Genomic DNA, 24,350 nt, shown 5'->3' with positions numbered 1-24,350 from the left:
CATGACAGAAATTGGAAACAATCCAAATGTTTAACAATGAGCAAAGAAGGGAATGTAAATGTAATGATACGTTATAGAAGCTCTAGAAATGATGAATACGTGCACAACAGAGAATCACGGAAATAGATATTCGGAAAAATGACGAAAGTGAATATAAATTAATAGGAGTTTTGCAGCAAATTCAGAGAACAATATAAACAGCTGAAAATTAACCTTTATTGTGTGTGTGTATATATATATATTTTTTTTTTTTTCTATAAAGCTATTCCACGTCCATAATATAAACCAACAAGAAGCAAGCAGATAAATGAGCAAGCTGTTTCTAAAGTTTGGAATGAAGCTTTCTTGCTCTTGATGAATTTCTTTGCAGCTGGAAATAGGAGCAGGGGTTTATAAAATCATCTTACTATTTATTTATTTTGAAGAGAATGATTAGAGCACTTAAATATTCAAAGAATGCCCTAAAAACTTTCATTTCCAGGCCCTTGAGAAAATAATCCTTTGAATTCTTTTTGTTCATTTCATTGCTCACTGCCCTCCTAGTCCCTAAATAAACAAACCAAACTCTCTATGTCTCCAAATGGAAAAAGAAGTCAGAAGGGGTGGCCTGAAAGTTTCAGAGGAGGAAGAGTAAGGCCAGTCATCCACCTTTGTATTTCTTTAAAACTTACTTAAATTTAAAATAAAAAAAAAGTAAAACCAAATCAAAACAAAAAAAAAACTAAAGCAGACAAATACGACCTTAAGAAAAACTGAACTGGGCGGCGGCAGGGGGGGGGGGGGAGATAAACTGAACTGAAAATACATCGAAAAGCATAAAGATAAGAGTATGCTTAATCAGAAAAAGTGTGTCTATTAATTATAATGATAAAAGATTTTATCTTAGCCCAGTTCTATAATCCAAAAAGCAAAAAAGAACTTGGGGAGGGGAAAAAATGGGGTGACTAATTGTACAACTGACAATTAACCAGAACCAATTTTAGGGTGATTTAAAATGTTCCTTCACGTCAAATTTATAAGGATTAAAGTTCTATCAGAGAAGTGGGCTTTTAAAGCTTTTTTAAAGCTTGTTGATGCATCTTTAAGAGGCAACAAAATACATCTTTATTCTATGTATTCTTCAGGTAATACAGTATTAAATTTTCTGCAATCCATGACTTATTGGTAACACAGCTGTGAGTAATGGCAGAGGAATGGTGGAAGGAGTTGGAGGCCATGCACCCCGGTACGTGGCCCAAATTGGTCCTCGCATTAAACCAGACAGTGAGAAGACTTTGTACTTGGACTTTTTCTGAATGGTGACTGCCATTCTCTCACGTACACTGAAAAAAGAAAGAGGAAGAGAGAGCTTCCACAGGCCACTAACGAGGACATGGTGTGTTAGGAAGAGCATCACAGCAGAATTCTGACACAGTCTCGGTATTAGGAACAGCTTCGTTCCTGAGACTTTTTAATCCCACACAGTCTGTGTACATCGTGTAACTGACAGTGTTTCTTTGCACTGGCTTCTACAAAGCCTGTGGTCAAACACTCAGCACCAGTCAAACAAGCTTCTATGACTAGAGGACACATGGTTTTGATAGTAAGTTCACCATTGGCATCATCTTATTTTTTCTACTTTAACATTCTTTCTCTGGATTTCTTCAAATGCATTTTTTAAGAATCCTGCATTCTGCACATTTGTCTATAAACCACCCAATTCCTGGGTGCAGGTATAAATAAATGAATTGTGTTAATAATTTAAAATCACCGACTCATGTCATGTTATCAAACTGCTCTATACATTGTCCTAGGAAAAGAAAACTGCTTTAATATTTATACTTCTTAATGGCCCATCTCTCAAATTTATTCTCATCTCATAAAGTTAGGTAAAACCCAGCAAGTATAAAGGCAAGAAAATATGTATATCTTCCTATTTTCTTGGTTAAAATATAACTGCCAAGTTGTTTTTTTATTTACATATTAATAAAAAAGGAAATGCACAGACTAAAATTCATGAAACATTCTTCAACGGAAGACGGTTTCCCTCATTTGAAGATACCATGTAAACAGGAAAAGGCACTGTAACTTTCTTCTCCCGCATCCCACCACGGGAGTAACTAACGTACCCCATTAACTTGAATGACACTGGGGAGAACGATGAAAGGGTCATGATGGGTCTGTTCCCACTCTGCCATGGAAAAGCGAAATGGGTATGATCCATGTAAATAAAAACATATTGTGCCATGCTGTTTATTGTTTCTATTCTCGTGAAAATTTGCACTCTGCTCTAAGACAAATGAAAACGAAACTGGAAAGTCAAATAAGAAACAGGGCAATGTTTAGCAGACAGTCTCTCGATGACAGCGTTCCAGTCATCACCAAATGGAACCGTCCATAACCGAGAAGCAAGTCACTGAAATGACTTGAAAACTTTCAAAGTCTTAACAGGGAAGAGACAAGGCTCTGAAGTTTGATAAGGGAATGAAAGAAGAGAATTTATTTAAAAGGGTTGAGCTTTCTGGCTCTCTGTACTGAAAACTAATTTACAGAAAGAACACAAAGGCCATCCATGGGGGAACTCAGCAGCTCAAGGTTTGCTGAGCCTTGGGGCCAGGCAGGAACAGGAGGGTGTGAGGTTACAACTGCCTTGGATCGCCCTGACATTCAGTTCCTCACAGCACCTTGTCACTAAGCTAAGGTATTGTTTGATCAGACCTACTGAAACAAACATGCCCATCTAGGGCTTTAAATCACCTCCGAGTCAACACACTCAAACTGGTATCCAAGGGGGTAACAAATTTTCATTTGTGTGCGTGTCTAGATAAATTGCTACTTCTTATTTTCAAAGGCTAAAGGTGGGGGGGGGATTGAATTAGGTATTGAGAAACACCTTCAAACTTTTTTATAAAGACTCACATTAAACAAACTGCTAATACTGTGCCCACATGTATCCTCATGCTTTCAACCTTAGATCACTCTTCAAACCAGTGTTTAACCTGAATGATCTCATCAGAAGGTAACAGGGATGATTCATGCTGACGTAATGTGATTCCTGCTCTGCTCTAGCCTCAAATATACAGGACAGCTAGGAGTCCCCTGTGAAAATCATGCAATGCTGTGCAGCTCAACAGCACCAACACATGTTGGAAATGACTGGAAAGTGCTGGCATCCCCGCAGGCAGGTGGCTGTAGGAGCCCGGCTACCGGCGAGCGCCGGGGAGAAGCCAGGCCCCCAGCGCAGTCCAAGTCAGACAGAGGCTGCCGAGGCTGCCGTGGGCAGGAGGGCACCGTGACCACAGGGATCACCCTCCCCCTGCCTCGTTGCACACGGAAGAAACTGAGTTTACTGGTAATGGCTTAGAGCTAAGCCAGCTGACCCAAACTGGTCTCAGGTCCAGCTATGAGTCAAGCTCTTTTGACAACTTAAGTCAACAGTCTGGGTGCAGTCAACCCGCCACTTACCTGCGTTCCCGCCACCATCTATTGTTGAAACAAACTGAAACTGATTACATTCTCCCAGGACACTGGGCAGCGGCCAGGCCCCGAGCGTCTTAAAGATAACTTACCCCCCTGGACACAATGCTCAAAATTCACTCTGGAAACCAGCACCAGCCTGTGGAATGACTCCAGACAGTATTTTTATGTATTTATTCTTAAATAAACTGCATAACAAGATAACGTTTTACACCACCCAGAGACTAGGAAATTAATTCTGACTTCCCATGCAACAGAATGTTATACATGGGGACCTAGAACCATTCCACACACTGGTAGCTTTTCTAAAATATGTTGGTGGGTCCTGATGAAAACAGGCAACTTCTGCTCAGGGGCGACGGGGGTTGAAATTTCTTTCTGCACAGAATATCTTGCCCACTGGCCTTTCAGAGTTCCTAATGTATTCTCTGATACTCTTTCTTTAAGATATCACAAAACCATGGCCGAAGGCAAATTTTATTTAGGAAAGAGACCGAAAGGCATAATCACCCAAGGACTCTCCAACAGAAATGACTGCCCGCAGGATTAAGCACTGGTGACAAGGGCTGTGAGGAACTCCAGGAAAGCAGGGGTTTACAAGGAAGAGGAAAGACTAAAATAAAGTGTTTGGAAGACTGGCACTGCTGGGGGTCAAATTAGGGTGTGGAGTGAATAAAGGAAGAAAGTTCTAGAAGACAGTGATGAGAACTCTGGTCTGGGAAAAAGTGTCTAATTTCAACCCTGACGACCCCAATTGGTAGCATCACTCTTGGAGACACTGGTGAGCTTTGACCAGGATGTAACCATTGCTGGGGGTACGGGGGGTGGCTCAGTTGGTTAAACTTTAGGCTCCTGATTCAGGAGTTTCTCAGGGTTGTGATCCGTGATCTCAGGAATGTGGGATCCAGCCTTGTGTTAGGCTCTGCTCTCAGTGGGGAGTCGGCTTGAAAGCCTCTCCCTCTGCCTCCCCCCCACTTGGGCCTATGCACACTTGCTCTCTCTCTCTCTCAAATAATTAAATCCAAAGTGTAACTGTGGCACACTCGCACACTCCTTCTGCTCTCCCAATCTTCTGCATGAGCTCTGCAAACTGAACTATGCTTTTAACCTCAGGATTTTATAAAGATCTGTGAGAAAGAAGATAAAATGGAAAAATGTTTTCAGTGTTTTTTTTTCCTCCTCCACACTGATCTTTTATATATTTTAGATTGAACAGAAACCATGGGCACTGGCTTCTACCTTACAAGTATCAAATTTCTTTATTTTTTAAGTCTTGCTTAATGACTATGTTCTGTGTTGAAGGGGTGTTTTGTTATTATTATTTTTGGGAGAAAAAACAGCAGCAATCATTTATGGAATGCATGCCAAGCACTGTAGTTGTCTACCTTAATGCACATTATCTCATTTAAATCTCCCACCAGCCTTTAGGAGGAGGGTATTATTATCCTCATTCTATAGATAAGAAAACCAAGGTCAGAGAGGTTAAGTAACCCGATCAATATCACAAAACTGGAGGGGATTTAAACCTCGTTTATCTGACCCTACACCTGTGCTCTCAATTACTGGGCTAAATTAAAGTCTCTATCATCAGTGCTCTGACTGTGATTACTCCCACACAAAAGTTCTTGCTTGTAGGAAAATTATGACAACACCTCACTTAATACCTCTACCAAAGTGGCAGAGTTCACAAAATACTTAAGCTTGAGCATGCTTCTCTTTCTTCTTCTTCTTCTTCTTTTTTTTTTTTTTTTTTTAAATCATAGCACCTTTGAATTTGCTAGAGTTGCTTTCTGTCAAAAATTGCAGAAATTAGTTGAAGGTGTGGGGTTATCTCCAGTACAACCAACTTACATAATTCTGTCTGACATTTTTGAGAGAAGCAACTTATATATTTATGTCTGACATTTTGAGAGAATGAGCCATGAAAGAAAACCAGAGACCGACGTGGCCATTAAATATATGTGGGGGGCAAAAATGAACTTTTCTGGGCTTTAGGTAAAGATGAGGGCAGGCAGGGCGACAATCTTGAAGCTGTCTTCTAACTCCATGTGCTATGATCGTATTAATCAATTTCTCAACCTTTTCATTTCTTTCTCATTTCTCATCTCCCTGAATTGTTTTCCTCCCTCTCTCCTCCCCCCTTTCGTGCAGGCTTGCTTGCTTTCTGGAGGAAAGAATGAAAGAAGAAGAAGAAAAGAGAAAAAAACACACTTGTTTCTGATAAGGTTAGCGCCCCAGCTTCTAAAACTCTGAGGCAGTATCATTTAGGATACTGGTGTGAGAGGGGCTATTTTTCCTGCGGAGATGAAACAGTTATTGGGTAAGGAAGGAAAAAAAATGAGTTAATGCCACTATAAATATGATGCTTTGACAGAAGTTAAACAATGATGCTAGGAGCAACTCTGAAGATTTTTCCCTCAGTACAGGTTGGAACAGGTAAATTAAACGGGCCATTTTGTTATTTAGCATCTCCTAGTGGCCTGCTGGCACACGAACCACTTTGAACATCGGCATGAGCAGCTTACATACCACTTGCTGTTGTATGGATAATGATGCCTCTATCTAACTAACTAAGAAAATAATGTTTTCCTAAGCTCTCCATAATGCACCCTCCCCAAGACAGCAGGCTATCATCCCCCCGCAGCAGAGTCGTGGGCCGTGCTACCACCAAGGGGCTGGGGGGCTCCTGGCCGAGGCGTTATTTAAATTTCCTGTAGGTAATCACAGCCCGTGTCGCTAACATCTCTGCTGTCTAGCCTCTAGACTGGATTGCTAGTGCAGAACAACACTCCTTCAGGAGCTCTGGTGGTACCCACAGCACCTGAGAAGGCCACAGAAAGAAGACCATGTGGGATCTCAAGGCGGAGGAAAATGGAACGCGTTCCCAGGGCTGTCACCAACGGGAAACCAGAGAAAGGGCCTCTCTTAAGAGAGAGAAGAGAAAATCAAAGGAGTAACGGGATGATGATAGCAGGTGCTGATTAGTTACAAAATGAACAACTCCGATCAAACAAGACGTGCGACAGATGACAGACAAAAGAGAGAAAATAAGGCAGGCCGGGTACAACCTCCCTTTGGCCACTAAGAACATACATCTAGTTTATATGAGGAGAGGACTTCATTTAAATGGCCTAAGAGGGAGTGTTGAACAAAAAGACTTCATATCCTACCTTCATGAGGAAAAAACTCCCCATAATAAGTAATAAAAAGTAACACTTGAAAACCAAATGAAAATGAGAAAGCTTATTGTGTATTTTTAGCCCCTTAAAGGTTTGCTTGACCGAAGAGTTAATCTTTACTAAAAGCATCCAATCTCATAATCTTGGCAAAAGTGTAGCTAACCCTTCTATTTTACATTTAAATATAACTTCTATTTTTTAGAAACTTATTCCAGTACTTAATAACATTCAGGATTTCATTTTTATAAGAAAAAATGTTTTTAAGGCAACATAAAATAAATAGGCATGAGCAAAATTGCCACACATAGATATTTATGCCTTAAGGATCAACTTTGGTTTTGGCACTTTGTTTTAGGTAATGAGCAGCAGATTAGTTCATTTGGAATCATCTTTTATTTTTCTCAGCAGCTCTTACAGCAAAAAATCAAAACAAAACAAAACAAAAACAAAAACAAAAACCCAGATATCTGAAACCCTATCTTAGAACACACAATATGGACTAAACAGAGGCTGTCCACCTAATGCTTGACTAAATTATCAGATTTCTCTTGGCTGATATGATTTCTAGAAAAATAAGCGTGGGCTCTATGTTTAGCTGTCTCCACAAGAAGGTCTATTAATCCATATATCTCTTAAGCAGGCAATATTCTGGCAATTTATTTAAAGAAGGTGTAAATTCATTCTGCCCTTTCTGCCGGTGCACCAAATACTGCAATGGTTTCCCCAAGGGAGACTGTACAGAGAAAGCAGAGACTCCTGTTTGACCCCTGCTGGCAATCAATTTATGGCCTCGAGCACAAAGCTTGATAGCCCTTGCGATTCTATATTAGCTCTTGTAACTCTTGGTATTATTCTTATTCATATAAATGTCAAATTCCTATCAGTAACCTGACCCAAAAGTGTTCGTAACCTCAGTTTACACCCTTTAAAACATCTCAGAAGTGGAGGGACTGAATTAAATTTTATATGTTTTAAATTAAACACCCAAGAAAGGGAATTAAAAAGAATAGCTTTTGCTGCTAAACGCAGGATGCCATGCTGTGTGAAGGTTGATAATTTAAGAAATACGGACGGCTTGGAAGAGTAAGCTGTCTTATGATAAAAACGGAAGAATCACTGTCTTTCAGTAAAGGGACAGCAGTGAAGAATTAAACAAACCAGAGCACGGAAGGCAACTGACTCTCCAAGACTATTTTCTGTACAATTATTTTGCCTGAAAATATAGTGCACATCAGTGTGAGGCTGCTGGTGGGGCTGCTGGTAGTGGGCTGTCTACACTGACCCAAGCCCCAGAGGCAGTCATTTCTGTCCATTTCCGAGTCCTGCTATACTAAGGTGATGATGCTGCCGTCACAAGGTTGTGATGGGTAACGGGCCCTTTGGTTCCCTTGACCCTGACCTGGGACGATATTCTTCCCCAGGCAGCCTGCTTCCTATAGGCTTTTCTACTACAAGATTCTACAAGACGCCCTACATTCTTACAAGCGAACCCTAAGATGACAAAAGAACTCATTCGACGATGAAGTAAGCACTATTCTTCAGATGGTAAGCACTATTTTAGGTGCTGAAGATACACACACATGAAAAGCCTCATCAAGTTATATGGGGGAGGGGGAGTCTTTAGCAGGGAGACCCATGTACCCATGCACAACGTGGTAAGTACCACAATGGAGATGAACTACAAGGAGGTAATGTATGTAAAATACTTGGCAAAATGGCGGATGGTACAAATCAGTCAATGGTAGGTGTATAATTCCTGCTGTTACTCCTTCTTTTACTGAAGGTAATGGGGGAGCTATGGAAGAATTTTTGTAAAAGAAATACAAGGTTTGTATTTTAGAAGGAACATCTCTGGCAATGCAGTGAAGAGGGATAGGTTGTAGGGAGTGAGCCTGGAGTTGAGGAAGGGATTTGGGAGGCAACACACTTCAAAAGAACTTTCTGACTGAGGCAGCAACAGTGGGATGGAGAGGCAGACATGAGTCACTTGGCCGACCAAAGTCACGGGACCTGGTGGCAGACTAGACTGGGCGGGAGAAAGCCAGAGGTGAGTCCAAAGAACAAAAAAGTGGTTCTGATTTGGTTGGATAAATAATGGGGACTTTTACTAAGATAAAGAGCATGGCGGAAAGAGCAATATGAAGGGTAGAAGCCCAAACGGAAAGTCCTCCTTCTTCAGAAGCCAGTCAGACAGGCAGACGGATGGCCGTGACGGACGTGATGGAGGGAAGACGGGGATGGAGGGGAAGAGGGAGAGTTGGGGGAAGGGACTGGGACAGAAAGTGATTGAAGGAGGGGGGGTTGGCCAACGTAAGAGGGAAGAAAAAGAAAGATGGAAGGCTGCTTGCTGGAGCCCACATCGAGAATTTAACCAGAGCAGCTGCAATGCAGGAGTGTGAGGAGAAATCAGGCCAGAGGATCAAGCAGTGGAAGGACAGTGGGGAAGGCGGAGGCGGGCAGCAGGGGGGATCGCTCTGCAGAGAGAGTGGGCTGTGAGCGAGAACACAGCACACAGAGGCAAGAGGAAATGCAGGCTCAGTGAGGGGTTTCTGCAAACAGCAGTAACTGCAAAAGTGGAAGAGAATACAACGCATCAGGAGAAAGCGAAGAACAGGTAAAGAAACCACAGAATTTTTGAGTTAGACTAGAATTTAAATCACTTCGCTCGTCTTTTTTCTTAGAAACAAGGAAACTGAAGGAATCCCAACTCATATCCTGCCATTACGATTAGAAATAGCAGAAAAAGATTTGGATTGTCCATTCTAAAAAATATTTACTAACTAGGGTTGTCAATAAACATTGAAAAACCTGCCTGTAATAACTCACAATAAAAAAAATCTTTACAAAGGATTAATAAATGACCATGTTGTATTTTTCTCTTTAGGGTTAAGGAGGCTTCAACATTTTTAAATTTACTTACTCAATCTATGTTCTCTTTTCTAAAGATAACTGGCCAAAAAGAAATGTCTTGAAAGGTTTTAACCGATTTATATCGGTAATTAAATGTTCCAGTAGGGGAGTATCTGGCGGGGTCAGTCTGTGGAGTGTGGGACTCTTGGTGTCGGAGTTGAGTCTGACCCCCATGTTGTGGGTAGGGATTATTTAAAAAAAAATTTTTTTTTAATCATAAAAAAATATTCTAATATGAATGTCACTAGAGAATGTAGTTTTTATATTTTATAGAATAAAGATCAGGCTTTGAATCCCAGATACACAACATATATTCCTTCTCTGATCTTTAGTTTCTCACCCTGGACTCTGCAAGGTTACTGGGCGAGCTAAATGAAATGATGAATTCCAAAGAACCTACCACCCCATAAAACGCACTCTACTCCTAGTAGTGCTTCTTGAATTATTTGTGGCTAATAACCAGTCTTCCCTCCAATTCATCATGCACTGCCACGTTTTAAAGATGACGACGAAAGTGAATTAAATTTGATGTCTTGCAAATGCTGAATTACTGGAAAAGTTTCTATGTGCTTACATTTGGTTTCGGTGGCAATCTCATATACTGATGACAAGTCTGCAGACAGACGGGACCTGGCCGCTAAGCCATTTTTGCACAGCACGTGCGATGGGAGAACATAGCAGTAAAAGCTCTAGTATGAGGCAACCTGGACTCAAATTCTCCTGGCCCGCCTACTACCTACGCACGTTCAGGCTTGCTGCTTCCTCATCTGTGCAATGCGGAGGTCAGTAAGTGACACCTCTCCCCGGGGGGTTCTAAGAATTAAATGACTTTCTCCATACTCACCAGCCTGAACAGTGACTGGAACGTTTTATTATTTATTTATTTGGAATACTTTAAATGCTCAGTATTAGAAATTAATGTAATTGTTATTTGAATGGAGTGAGCATGAGTGTGTGTGCATATCTGTATGCACGCGCGCGCACACACACACACACACACACAAAGTCATGGCTTTAGGGTAAATATTTTTATGCTAGTGCAGTTAAATTTGTGTATTTTTGTTGGTTTTTTTTTTTTTTGTAACTTGGAAAAACATGGAGATTTATTTTAGCCAAGGAAAACAGAAAATACTATGTCTTTTATGTACAAAAACAGTTTTAAAAGTCATTAAAATTTCATCAGTAGCTGTTTTCTTCTTTTTTAAGCTCTCCAATGTACCATGATTCTGAAAGTTCTCAAGAGTTTTCAGTTAAATTTAGTTTCTTTTATAATTTTAAGTACAATTCAGGGAATTATACTATAAAAGTTTTTAAGATGCAATCTGACTTTTTTCTAAGTACAAAAATGCTCTTCAAATGTTAATTATATCAGGATTCTTGAAAATACAACTTACTTAAAAGGGAGAAGGGTTGCCTAGGGGTCTCAGTCGTCTGCCTTTGTCTTGGGTCATGATCCCAGAGCCCTGGGATCAAGCCCCGCGTCAAGCTCTGGCTCTGGGGAGTCTGCTTGAAGATTCTCCCTCTTCCTCTGCCCCTTCCCCCCACTAAAATAAATAAATAAATAAAATTTTAAAAAAGAATAAAACCCAACTGGGACTGTTGATAAGAGTTAAAACTGAACAGCACCACTTTTTCCAGAAAAATAAACCTCAAAAGAATAACGGTATTTTTCTAATCACACAATTAGTCATTATTGCACAGTTCAACGAAAATGGTATTTTCAAAAAAAAGTTGAATGCTTGGTCTTATTTATATGGCTGGACTAAAACCAACTTACTCTAAATAAGGGAAGAGGAATCTGTTAAATTTAAAGGCTATTAGTAAGACACAGCTGATTTCATTGATCAAAATAGACTTAATTCCTTTTAGGGGCAGTTCTCAAACTGTAACATGAGAGCATTTTTAAAAGCACACGTGGCAGAGACTGCTGGGGGCCCCTCCATTCCCTTCTCTTCACCTCCCACAGATTTTTAGCCAGATACATGGAGGTCTGGAAGAAACACTATGACTTCCCAGTTTCTCTGCCACCTAGAAATAGCCATTTTCTACTTGAAGAGACGTAAGTGCAAGTGTCCGGTCAACTCCAAGACAGGACTGTAAGGGTAGGGAAGGAGAGAGGTGCACTTTTCCCCTTCTCCTTTCTGCCAGCTAGGATGGTGACTTGAGGGACGGGTCGTAAGCAGTCACCATAGACCACAGTGCGGGAGCTCGTGGATAGCTACGCAACAGGACAGAGCTCTGGGTCCGCGCTACTGTGGACCATCCCACTAGGGCAAGACGACCACCTACTAAATGTTTTGGGGTTTTCCCACCTATCTTGTTTGAGCTATTTTTGTTTCTGATCATTGACAGCCCAAACTAAATCGATCTACAGCTGAATACTACCGGCGCCGGAACCTGAAAGGTGGCATTAGCTCGGTCGTATCACAGGTTTCAAGTACTCTCACTGCAGACCTGAAAGCTAATTAGCGTTGTGTGTTGGCAAAATGCTTGGTCAGACTGTCAACCGCTGAACCTCAGTAGACAGACCAAGTGTTAGTTTAAGTCTACAGCAGCAGAAGTGCTAGAAAAAAAATCAGAATGACAAATATTAGCCTGCTCCTTCTTACTGCTCTCAACAGAGAACTCAAGACTGGGAGTAGCCAGTTGCAAGCTGAGATTTAAGAAAAATCTCTGTGTTTGAGAGTTATAATCCAATTTGACTGAGAGTCCTGTGATTTTTGTGGTTTGCAGGTTTGCAAAAACCCAAGCAAAGCAATTTTAAGGCTTGACTACAATGGCGCCGCTCCCTAAGATAGATTAGTGCCCCACCATATACCGACCCAGTTTCCTGGCAGCACTGGGATGAAGAGTGTTTCAGATGGCCTCCAGGAAGTCATCCCGAAATTCAGAGTCAGGGTAGAAGGGCATAAGATTGAGGCCAATAAATAAAATATAGAGTCTTTATATTCAAAACTATGTCCAGACGTGATTTTTGACTAATTTGTTCATGGAACTGACAAGAAATAAATAGATGGGGAGCATACTAAATTTTTAAGGGAAGTGGGTTGCCAACGATGCATCAGGTTGGTCTGCATACGATGAATGCAATATGTCTGTACAACTCTTACAGCAATTTCCAGATATGACATCAGCACCAGAAGGAAGCAGGCATGGAGGTAGCAGAACCCAGCCAGAAGAGCATATTCTCTAATGTCCAACTCAGACATGGCCTTGGAGACCAGAGCAATGGAGGACGATCAGCCAAGAGTTTCTCCTATAGAAGGTTATCAGGGTTCATGGGACAGGGTAACAAAGAATGTCCTTCAGTGCTAGGGCAGAAAGTCTTCATGATTCTACCAAACAGGATTTGCTCATTCCCACTGAACAATAGCTGGTATGTATTTCCCACTCCATAATTTTTTTATTAATTTCAGAGGTAGAGGTCAGTGATTCATCAGTTGCATATAACACCCAGTGCTCGATATATCACAGGTTCTCCCTAATGCTCATCATCCAGTTATCACACCCCACCCTCGAGCAACCCTCAGTTGGTTTCCCTCCCTCTCTGATTCCATCTTATTCTATTTTTCTTTTCCCTCCCCTATGTTCATCTGTTTGATTTCTTAAATTCTACATGAGTCAAATCATATGATATTTTTCTTTCTCTAACTTATTTTGCTTAGTATAACACACTCCAGTTTCATCCCTGTTGTTGCAAATGGTGAGATTTTGTTCTTTTTGATGGCTCAGTAATATTCCATTGAGTAATATTTTATTCCATACACATCTTCTTTATTCATTCATCTGTCAATCCCATTCCCCCATTTTTAAATGGAACTTTTAAAAATGATGTTCTAATTTCTACTCTACTTTAAATGGAGACTTTGGACCTTCTGAAAAGGACAGAGCATTGACCATAGACCATGCATGTACAAAAGGGCAGACTAGACGGGGCTTGAGTTATCTCTCTTAGACAAAGAGTAAACTCTGTGTGTAGTAATAAGGTGGCCCAAAGGGTGAGACTGTGGCAGACTTCTAACCATTTTCCAATCTCACCTCCCCTTATTTCCAACAAAGCCCTGGGTTTTCAGATAGGCCAAAGGCCACTCAAATGAAAGACTTCATTGCTTAGCCTTTCTTTCTGCTAAGCATAGAACACATGACTAGGTTCTGACCAATTAGATAAAATCAAAGTGATACATGTAACTTTCAAACAGGTTTTAAAGGGGAAGAACACATATCCTTTGTTTGTCCCTCTCCTCCCTATAGACTGGAATGCAACTGTGATGGCTGGAGCTGAAGCAACCATCTTGGACCATGAGATGAAAGCTGTATCCTGCATCCTCGACACGCTGGAGATTATCACAGCTCTGTCACTAGCTCTGGACTTTATTTCTGGGACTGAACAACTTCTACTTTCTTTATGCCATTACTTTTTTTCTGTCACTCTGAGACAAACCAAACTATAACTTTTATACACACAAATATACATATATACACATACGTGTGGTTAATTGAGGTAGAGCCTTTCCCTGTCAGTAGATTTTATATCATAAACAAATCAAAACAATAAAGTATAGTCATCTGGTTTTCTGTGAGACCTGTAATCCAGTATTTCCCTCTTGTCCATGGAAAGCCTATAATAAACATTTTTGCTCTGCTCCCCTATACTAGAGTTAATCTTGGGGTTTTACTACACTTACCAACATTATGGCTATACATATTTGCATAATATGAACCATGATTTAAGAATGTCAGTCTCCAGAAGATAGGCATCAGGTTTTACTTAGCTTTTAATATTCTACACATAACAAGTGTCTGACATATAGTCTATAACCACTAAGTATTAGTTGAATAAATGCAACTTTGGCTCCTTTGAAATTCATATCAATTCACAACAACGTTTTTTGGTTCTATTTCCAGAATTTAAACTGGTCAGATCTCAATAATCCAAAATTCAATTTTTTTAAAAGATTCTATTTATTTATTTGACAGACAGAGATCACAAGTATGCAGAGAGGCAGGCAGAGAGAGGAGGAAGCAGGCTCCCTGCTGAGCAGAGAGCTCAATGCGGGGCTCGATCCCAGGACCTTGGGATCATGACCTGAGCCGAAGGCAGAGGCTTAACCCGCTGAGCCACCCAGGTGCCCCCAAAATTAAATTTTTTAAAAACAATGATGGGTTATATTACCCCGTCTTCTTCCTATTGTTTGCTGCTGACCTTGCCTTTTAGATATTACTTCAAAGTCTCGTAGAACGTTCCAAACTACATGCACTGCATATGCTCCCTTGATTTCTTCCTGGTTTTCGATAAGGATATAAGGTCCCAGAGAATCAGGAGGCCTCAGGAAATGGCCATCAGAGAATGATGACAGGGCTGAGTAGAGGAGGTACGAGTGGCCAAGAATGGACTCTCCTTGTGCCAGCAGCAGGTGAAGACATGGGTCAGTGTGAGGAACTAAGTCTGGTTCGGGGTGGGCATTTGAGCTGGATATTAATATAGTTGGTTCCAGGAAGGAAGGATGAAAGGACATAGAAATTAGGACGTATTAAAGTTTCCGAGACACAGCAGACTAGGTAGGACAATAGCTCTGCAACACGTAAGCTTTAGGATAGCGTTTTACTTTACTTGTACACACACTTCATGAAGTCACTCTGTAGTGTATACTTAAAGGTGTTGTTATAGGTAGACCCGTCATTATCTACTGGTAGTCCCTCTCCCTGTGCTGACAATCACAACTGCTTCCTTATCATCTCCTCGCTCAGGGACTCTCCACCTGGATGGGGAGTGAAACAAAAAGGAGGGGATTCTGACTACAGAAAGAGTAAATTTTTGGAAGAAGCTGTGTCTAATTTAAAATTTTCCATCTGATGATATAGTCAATCCCTAATTAGAAAATTACGATCATCCCTAATGTTTCTAAGAAGACTGGGAAGGCCAGATGCCACGGCACCAATGAAAAAAAGTTTGGAGATTCACAGGCTGGCACGTGAATCTGAATTCGACCAGTTAGCACGGTCACTTCGGGCAAAGTCACCATATGCCTTAAGTTGCTCACCTGTCACATGGGGTAACAATATTTCCTGCCTGGTGTGAGCCACTGTGAAAATTAAATGAGCTAATCTATGTAAAGTGCTTAGCACGTTGCTTCCAGCATATTATACACTCAATAAATAATGCCTTATAATTATTGTTCACTATTAGCCAGCAGGAGCTCACAGAACACAGACTCTCTACGAATGCAGAGGTTGATGGTCTACGAAAGGGAATATATCAGTTTCTCTGCAAAGAGCAGGGGATTTTCTTGTTTATGAAAAGAGAACTTTAATTAAAACAGACTGAGAAATATTACTCTAAGCCTCAATCTCATTGGTTCCAGAACGAGCACCGTTCATGCAATGACTACGCAGTATGCCTGCCTCCTGCTCTCCTGCTCCCAGGGCCGTGTGCACAGGGTAGCAGGGGGAAGACAGAGGAGGACAAAGGGAACGCTGTGCTAGGAACCCGGAATGCAGTCACCAGAGGGCCACGGAGACTGCTCAGACAGGGGACAACACTGTATCTCAACAGCTTTTGAACACTTGGTATTGCGGACAGAATCTTAAAAATACCTTTTCTTTCCCCTCTAGCACCTGCTGACAAGAGCCCACTCTAGTTGACAGCTGACCCTTTACCATTTTCATTTTCCTTAACTGCTATGTCCCCTGGCTTCTGCGGTGTCCTTTCCTCCTGTGTCTCCTCCTACCCCGGCCTGACCCCGCCTTTTCAACCTCTGTCACAGGATCCTCTCCCCTTTACACGCACTCAGATACTGGTGTCCCCTAGTCCTCTGTCCCCAGCCCTCCACTTTCCAGCTCCTGGACGATCTCCCCACCCACAGCTTCATCTACCATTTAAAAGCTAATTACTTCCCAACATTTATCTCTAGAGAGATCCTCACTTTCCTCCTGGGCTCTTGGCCCCTATTTTGTATAGCCTGCAGGGCTCGCCCCTGGATCTTCTTTTCAAATTCGTATCTATTTTAAATTGCATTTCAAATTCAGTATGTCCCAAGCCAAACTCATGCCTTCTACCCAAATTCCTCCTTCTTCGCGTTTCCCCTCTTGGTTAACCAGACCATCTTCTACTACGCCTTGGGATAAAACACCAAGAAGCCATCCTTCCGCATCCTCCCTCCTAAGCACACACTGTAAATCTCACCTCACCCACATTTGCTGAGTCCACCTCACTGGCTCCATTCCTAGGGTGACATGCCTTCGACGGGAACCAGGGTACAGCACCATGACTGGGTTCTGACTCAGGCATCGCGTGGCCTTAGTTCTCACCAAGGTTCCATCACTAACCGCCTGACCATGGGCAAATTACATAACATCCTTGGAACTGAAGGGCTAAATAAATTAACCTATGCCACCGCCCTCAAGGCAGTGCCTGGCACCAAAGTCAAACTCAAAAATATTAGCTACTGGTTTTATTACCATGACCATATTAAATATTACTAGTGGTGTTGGTATTATTGCATTTATTATGGTGCTGAGCACAAAACTGATAAATTTTTTTAAAAGCGATTAAATCAATCAGTAGAATCAGTAGGGAGAGAGCTACATGGCACAAACTGAAGATCTAGTCTATTATGCATTAAATCACTGTGGGCTCTCACCAAGTCTTCTTAACCAGTATGAACCCTGACATTCACTTTAGAAGTGCAGGTTAAAAATACCTATCGTATATAGTTGGCTGGGTTTCTGCGACAACATCATGACATAGTACACGAGCCCCATGGAATATGAAAAGCACTCTATCAAAGGAGAAAAGCTCACGACCAGTATATGATTTCACAGTATGCGATCTGACATTCTTGTGTTTGCAAGAAGATGGAGAGAAAATGTACAAAGGATTAGGGAAGGTAGCTTCTCTGTTTCTGAAAGGAATAACACAATTGTATCATAAAGGAAAGATATAAGGTAGAAAGAGATTAGGAATGATGAGATTTCTCTCTCGACTGGGCTCAATGGAAAGTGTAAAGCTAAATCAATAGAAAATGTAATTACCTTCAAACCAATGAATCACATTTAGGGTAATCCCAAAATAATATGGTGTTTAGCACATGATGTCAGTGTCTTCCAAATATAAATATAATACTATGGTCAAAAAGAAAAAGTAAATGTTTTCCTTGCTACATAACTGTTCAGATGATATGCATTCATTTTCTTGAAATAATGTAGAGCTAGCTAGGGAGACAGAGAAAGAGAAGAGAATGTCATTATTTCAGAAAGATATCTGACAAGAGAGAGAATAGTGAGCAAGACTTTAGGGACCCCCAAAATATCCACCTAGTTAAAGATATCAGAAAGGATGAGATAAAGCCAGAAAAGAACTTTGAGGGAAGTATTTTCCGTAAATGATTTGGGAGGTGGTTATTCAGTGAACAGAAACACATCTGGGAACGCATCTGGAAGGAAACTTAATTACCTAATCCTTGCCGAATCGTTTTTTTGTTTTGTTTTGTTTTTTGTTTTTGCAATTTCTTTCCCTCTGTTCTGACAAATACTGTTGCTTGTGTTTCCAAGCCACTAGGAATAAAACTAGATATAAAAAAAATGGAATAAAACACAAATTTAGCACAATTTGGCCTTTCATCAGATTCTGTTCCAGTACGGACACACATGGGTGACTGGAAACTCATGAAAAGAAGAAGAAAAAAAAAACAAAACTCAGGATGTTCATGAGTTAGCGTCTCTCTTTTTTTCCCCCCCCAAGAGAGACTGGAAAAGTAGGTCAGAGGGCAGGCTGGGCAGTAATGAGAGAACTCTGGGACTCACTGACAGAAACCACCCCGCCGAAACCAGCCCGACTTTGGGTCCCTGTGCCCTTCCCCGCCTGAGTATACAGTGGAGAGATCGGAGGACAGAACTTTCTCTGCAAGGCTGTCTGCCCCCCTCCAGTGAGCTCTTCCCACTAAAAGCTCCTTAGTCACTGGTTGTGGCATTTCACAGGGCAATCTCTGGATACAGGAAGCTCGGGGCTGTGAACGCATAGCATGATGCTCAAGGTTAATATTCTATATTCTATAAGCAACATGACAAATTAACCCAGAATTACACAGCACGCTGACAGATGATAATGGCAAATGCTGCAGAGGGTAATATTACGGCATTAAAAGTCCACACAACGATGCCTCAGTAAGGCACAACTTCAGATCTATGCAACTTGCAGGTAAAAACATAACTGGTAGTTACTTCATTCAAAATGTATTCACCGAGTGAGGGGAACGGATCTTGTCTCCTTAAACCAAGTTTAAGGTCTGGTTAGCAAAAACCAAAAGGCCACTGGACTTCCAATAAAATAATCTCTGAAAACAAATAGGTCTTTTAATACATAAAGTGTTTCACGTCTTAAAATGTATCTATCAACAGGACACTCTTAGTATTTCTTTCACACTTGAATGTGTGAATTTGAGGACTTAAGAGTTTTTCTTACTTAGCACGAGAACATATGCTTGAGAGGACACCTCTGCATGTTGTGACTTTTTGAATATATGTGAATAAACGATTTTATGGTGGGGAGTGACTGCGTAAATTCAATGCTGTTCAAATGAGGAGAGCCCAATCAAAGTCTACCTCCAAGGTCCCAAATTACATCATCCTCAAAATAGCTAAGTGAAAAATCCTCTCTTTGGGAAGTAACTGTTTCCAAATCACATGAAAAAAATAATAATGATTCAAATGTTATACTTAAAAAAAAAAAATCCCAATAAGATAACACAAAAACCAGGGCACCTGGATGGCTCAGTGTGTTAAGCCTCTGCCTTCAGCTCAGGTCATGATCCCAGGGTCCTGGGATCAAGCCCCACATTAGGCTCTCTGCTCAGCGGGGATCCTGCTTCCCCCTTTCTCTCTGCCTGCCTCTCTGTCTACATGTGATCTCTCTCTCTTTCTCTCTTTCTCTCTCTGTCAAATAAATAAATAAAATCTTAAAAAAAAAAAAAAAGTTAACACGAAAACCAGCTCAGTGACCATTAATGAAAGCAGTTGCACTTAGGAGGTATTTATCAAAAATCACAAGAATTGGAAGGCCTGGGTGGCTCAGTTGGTTAAGCGGCTGCCTTCGGCTCAGGTCATGATCCCAGCATCCTGGGATCGAGTCCCACATCGGGCTCCTTGCTCGGCAGGGAGTCTGCTTCCTCCTCTCTCTCTGCCTGCCTGTGCTTGCTCGCTCTCTCTCCCTCTCTCTGACAAATAAATAAATAAAATCTTAAGGAAAAAAAAAAAAACCCAACTTTAAAAATCACAAGAACGCAAATCTTTCTGAACCCAGAAATGCGCCTTTGTGATGGCAGCTTCCTTCTCCGTCCCGGCAGCTCCCACTACGTATTTCAAGAAACCATCTTCTCCGTTCATATGAAAACATCAACTTCGTTAATTTTCCAACTGGATTAATCAATCGGAATAGAATAATTTAAGTCACATGATTGTCTGCTCAGGACCAGCTGTTTTAAATTAGTATATTAAGTAATTTAGGCACTTTCCTTCGCAAAGGTTGTGTGATTTAATAAATTCCCATACGCCTCAACATGTGCCAGAACCACTGGGTTATCTTCCATCCAGCTGCTGTCATGGTAATGGCTGCCAACTTTCAAACAACTGAAGAGAATAATGAATCAACTTCAACTTGGCTCATAAGTCAACTTCTGTTGCTCCCAGCTAAAACATGGGCCAGTTTCAACTGTAAAGAAAATTAATTAAAAAGATTTCACCTCCAGCATCTCAGAGACATGGCGTCACGGCCACGGCTGAATTCGTAGTTTAAAAGCCTACAGCCCACAGTTCAGATGGCCCTGTTACATGTGATAGGTGGTTTTCAAAATTGGGATTTTTTTTGATGAAACAGATTAGGAAATGCCCTCTCCCTAATGCAGAACATGAAGCTATAAGTCTCCTGTTGATGGAGAGGAAAAGAAAATCGAGATTCTTAGTTGTTAAAGGCTCATTAAGAAAAAAGAAATAGGCTTCAAAAACTTCAGAGGAAACAAGACACTAGTACAGGAGCCTTAAAAGCAGATATAAGAGGAGAGCGCCTCACAAACCACTTTAAGTCAGAGTCATTTTAACAAATACACGAAAGCAAAATGACAGTATGAGGCCCTCTTTCCAAAAAAAGACAGTATTTTACTGAATTTTGATAAAACGCTAGCCAAAACAATTTTGTGCTAGATCAGTTATCCAGATTAGCGGTTCCACCATAAAAATCCGTGAAATTTTGGTGTTTCCTATAAGCCATAATCCATTTGGCATAAAGCGGTGCTGGTTTTTTACAGGAAAACTAAGCAAACCGTGAGAGCAGAAACCTGCTAAAAAGACTTCATTTATTTCTAAGTTGGATGCATTTGAAAATTGCTCCGTGGGTGGGTGGACTTCCCCGGAAGGATGGGTACACTTTTCCACAAGAGCAAAGGCGTATCGTCTGCACAGGGGTGAGTGCGCGGAACTATGCGTCACAAGCAACAGGACAGACTGGACGAAAGACACAATTTCATGGTTCTGATGAACTGTCTAAAACCATGTAAGGATCACCTTATTAGTAGTCATAATTTGATTTCTTCTTGTTTTCCAAAGAGTCCCTGTAAGTTTTATCAGGATTATCATATTGTCTGTCTTCTAACATTTTTCTAATATATCCTGTAAATTGTAATTTAAGTATGGAATTATATACTGAGGTTGCCTGAGTCCTCACTGTGTACCTCCAAGATAGAGTTTTAATAAACCACTTCTCAAAGATGCTATCAAGACTCACACTATCCCAGGCCGGCGATAATACACTTGAAACCGGTATTATGGACAGACGGGCAGTGGGATGGGGTGTCTTCTCCAGACGTCTCCAATATCCTCTCCAGGGATCCCTGGTATCTCCAGTGCTAGGAATATTGGCGATCCTAGGGTGGCACACCCAGTTCTGGATCTTCCAGACAGCAGAGTAGTTCTAGAAAGGCTACGCAGATGTCTCAGGGTAACTCAGAATCCAAAGGACAATGAGTTTCAGCCACGAACAAGGGCAAGAGACTACTCTAACACGTTGATGTGATCATCTTTTGACCTCTCTACAGCTCATGGATGCTGTTGAAACTGTTCAAGATGCAACAGATTTAAAAGGTCCATCTTTGGAACAACATAAAAGGCTAGAACTTATTATGAAACTGTTGTCCATTTAGAAGGCGGCAGTAATTCCCCAAACAACTGAGTCAGCACTCACCCAAGCAGAGGAGAAAGAGAGGTGTTGATTCCTTAACCTCACTGAATCACATTAATGCAACAAAGCACTTGGAAAGTGTTCTGGTCTATTCTGCACAACAGGATACATGTCTACACTTGGCAAAATCTTGTGCAACACGTATGAATTGTGCACGTTATTTGCTATCGCCCTAGTAATAAGCAAGAGGCAAGAAATTTCACAGGTGCAACAGTATGTTTGCGATTTTGAAAATATTCCATTCACCAGTGCCAACGTGCCCAAAAGGACTCTCTCACATGAGACAAGTTCACCTACCATAAACTAGAACAAATGCAAAGGAGGGATACCGGGCAACTTAACGGACATCGGACATAAAAATTCTTATTCTTTAGCCCTGACCTCAGTTCTCTTTAAAAGTAGGAAGTATTACAGATGGTAGAGATCTGTCATTATTCTGTTTTCTGCTTTGAAGGCTGTATATACTTAATGATTATAATTATGAAATCCTAGATTAAATATGCCTTCTATTCACTGATTTGAATATTCGAACAATTAGCTGTGTTTGTTTGAATGCACACAAGTGTCTTTATTTCTAGTGGTTAGGATAATCAAGAAATGCCTAGAGGTGAAAAAAAATTAGAACAACGTACAGGAAAGACGAGGAAGCAAGGAGAAAGTAAATAGAAGAAGAAAAAGATTTTAAAAGATCTCTATGTAGTCAGGATAAGTCACTAATTGAAGGTGGAAAAAATAATTGCTTACAATTTGTATAAAGCAATCATATCCATGTAGCACTTCGACATGGTACAAAGGTACATAATTATAAACAAGAAGATGGAAATAAAAAGTTGTATCTTAATTATGAAAAACAACAGAGGAAAAAATTATGGAAAAAAATTATGGAAAGTAGGAAGACCCATGCCACAAATATGCCAAGATAAATGTTCTCCCCCGAGGGGAGAACAGTGCCCTAGACTTGAGAAGGTTTTGTATGACCTTGGCCAGCCCTACTATTTCCTGCCTTGTATAATCACAGAAGGCAGTCAGTGTTTGGTGATGATGAGAAGTAGGATTTTAAAGAATATAATTATGGGCTGCAAGTGTTTTCTGTGGAAACAAAATGATCATTTATGTTTAAGATTGTGTAAATATGCCTTAATTTTGGTCAACAGCAATTTCAACCTTAAAAAACAGAATCCTTAAACCTCCTTATAAGTCACAATTCTCCAAGTAATCTTCAGGGATAAACATGTAAAAGCAGAGACTTTCCAGATACTCGTCAAAAAATGCTACTTGGTAGAAAACAGTCTATTCTGTAGTGACACGATTTGGCCTATCTCCACATCAGAACCAGCTCAGCACCTCGAAGTCCACATTAAGGGAGATTTAAGCAAAGCCAAAGCAGTTTTCATCTACTAGGTCAGGTATAAAAATGATCACAATGCACATTAGCTTAGAGAGGCAATCTTACCCAGATTCATGGTGTGTCGTGCACAGATGGGAGGTGGGTATAAGAAGAAACCACATGAAGGCTCCCTGAGGAAACATAAAGCCTGGGGAAGCTTCGAAACTCTCGCCTTCTCGCTGGTACCTTTAACTCTGGCTACAATTAGTGCATTTTTGCCACATGCTTTTGAAAGAAGAAGAGGAATGGTTATTTTCTTAAGTACTAACAGACTTACTTCTCTTTCAGGAAATCCACGACTCTTTTGAAGTCAGCCACGCAGTATTCTCTCTTCATTTCCATGAGTACAGTGTCAGAGGCAGACTGGACCGGGATGTGCAGGAAAGCGTAGACTCGGGGATGATTAAGGATTTTTGCCATTTCCTTTAAAAAAAAAAATGGAAGGAGAAAACATTAACCATTTTAAGGAATTAGGTAATGGTTTCCTTCAGATCAACACTCACAGGGGCAAGCAAATAAACAAAGCTGAAAACGGACGCAGGCGCTCTTCAAGCAAATGATAATGGGTAAGACTCCATGATGACTCCAAGATGACTTTTGGAGGATTCCACACAAGGCTTACTTCCTCACGCTCATTGTCTCTCTTAGGTAACAAAACGAAGGTAAAGTCATGGAATCCCTGAAGAGCAAGGTTTTTGAGGGCTTCAAAATAACCACCAGTCCTCCCTTGCCTCAAAGAGGTTTTATATTCTGCCTCGCTACATTAGCCGGGGAAGGGGCAGTAGTTAAACAGTTAAGATTCTGTTATCCTGGGTACTTGAATAAAATCTCCAAACTTGAGGTCAGTCAACATTTCTTTTTTTTAAATACTGAAGAAGAAGAAGGAACGTATAACCTGTTTCTTTCTCAGCTAGCCAACAACAACATATTCGTTGAGCATCTACAATGCAAAAGAGAGAGCATCACTCAATGAAGCTAGCCTGTGGGCCTTGGGTCACCTGCGGACATCCATGTAGAGTCGGGGAGAAGGGAAGAACAGGAAGAATGTGGCTGGCAAAGTCAGAGCAAACTGCAGTAAAACAAATCAGGATACCCAGAGGGTATTTTCTGGAATTCCTCAGGAGATACAAACGCAGGCAGGAAGAAGAACAGGAGAGCTGTGGTAACGTGAGCATTTATGAAAGCAATACGA

At 41.0% G+C, this 24,350-nt stretch overlaps 1 protein-coding gene across 3 annotated transcripts in view; it reads right to left on the bottom strand.

Moving 5' to 3' along the window:
* The window catches only part of CDKAL1 (CDK5 regulatory subunit associated protein 1 like 1), a 640,699-nt gene that overhangs the window by 193,156 nt on the left and 423,193 nt on the right, over window positions 1-24,350 (bottom strand). For all 3 annotated transcript variants that reach the window (XM_059179446.1, XM_059179445.1, XM_059179447.1), the window contains one exon: window positions 23,436-23,581. In XM_059179446.1, coding sequence (XP_059035429.1) covers window positions 23,436-23,581 — 146 coding nt within the window. The remainder of the gene's footprint in view (window positions 1-23,435; window positions 23,582-24,350) is intronic.

This window comes from Mustela lutreola, chromosome 6, assembly GCF_030435805.1.
Source record: "Mustela lutreola isolate mMusLut2 chromosome 6, mMusLut2.pri, whole genome shotgun sequence".
Lineage (NCBI taxonomy): Eukaryota > Metazoa > Chordata > Mammalia > Carnivora > Mustelidae > Mustela > Mustela lutreola.
Note: the sequence above shows the minus strand (reverse complement) of the source record. Positions and strands in the feature narration are given on the sequence as shown.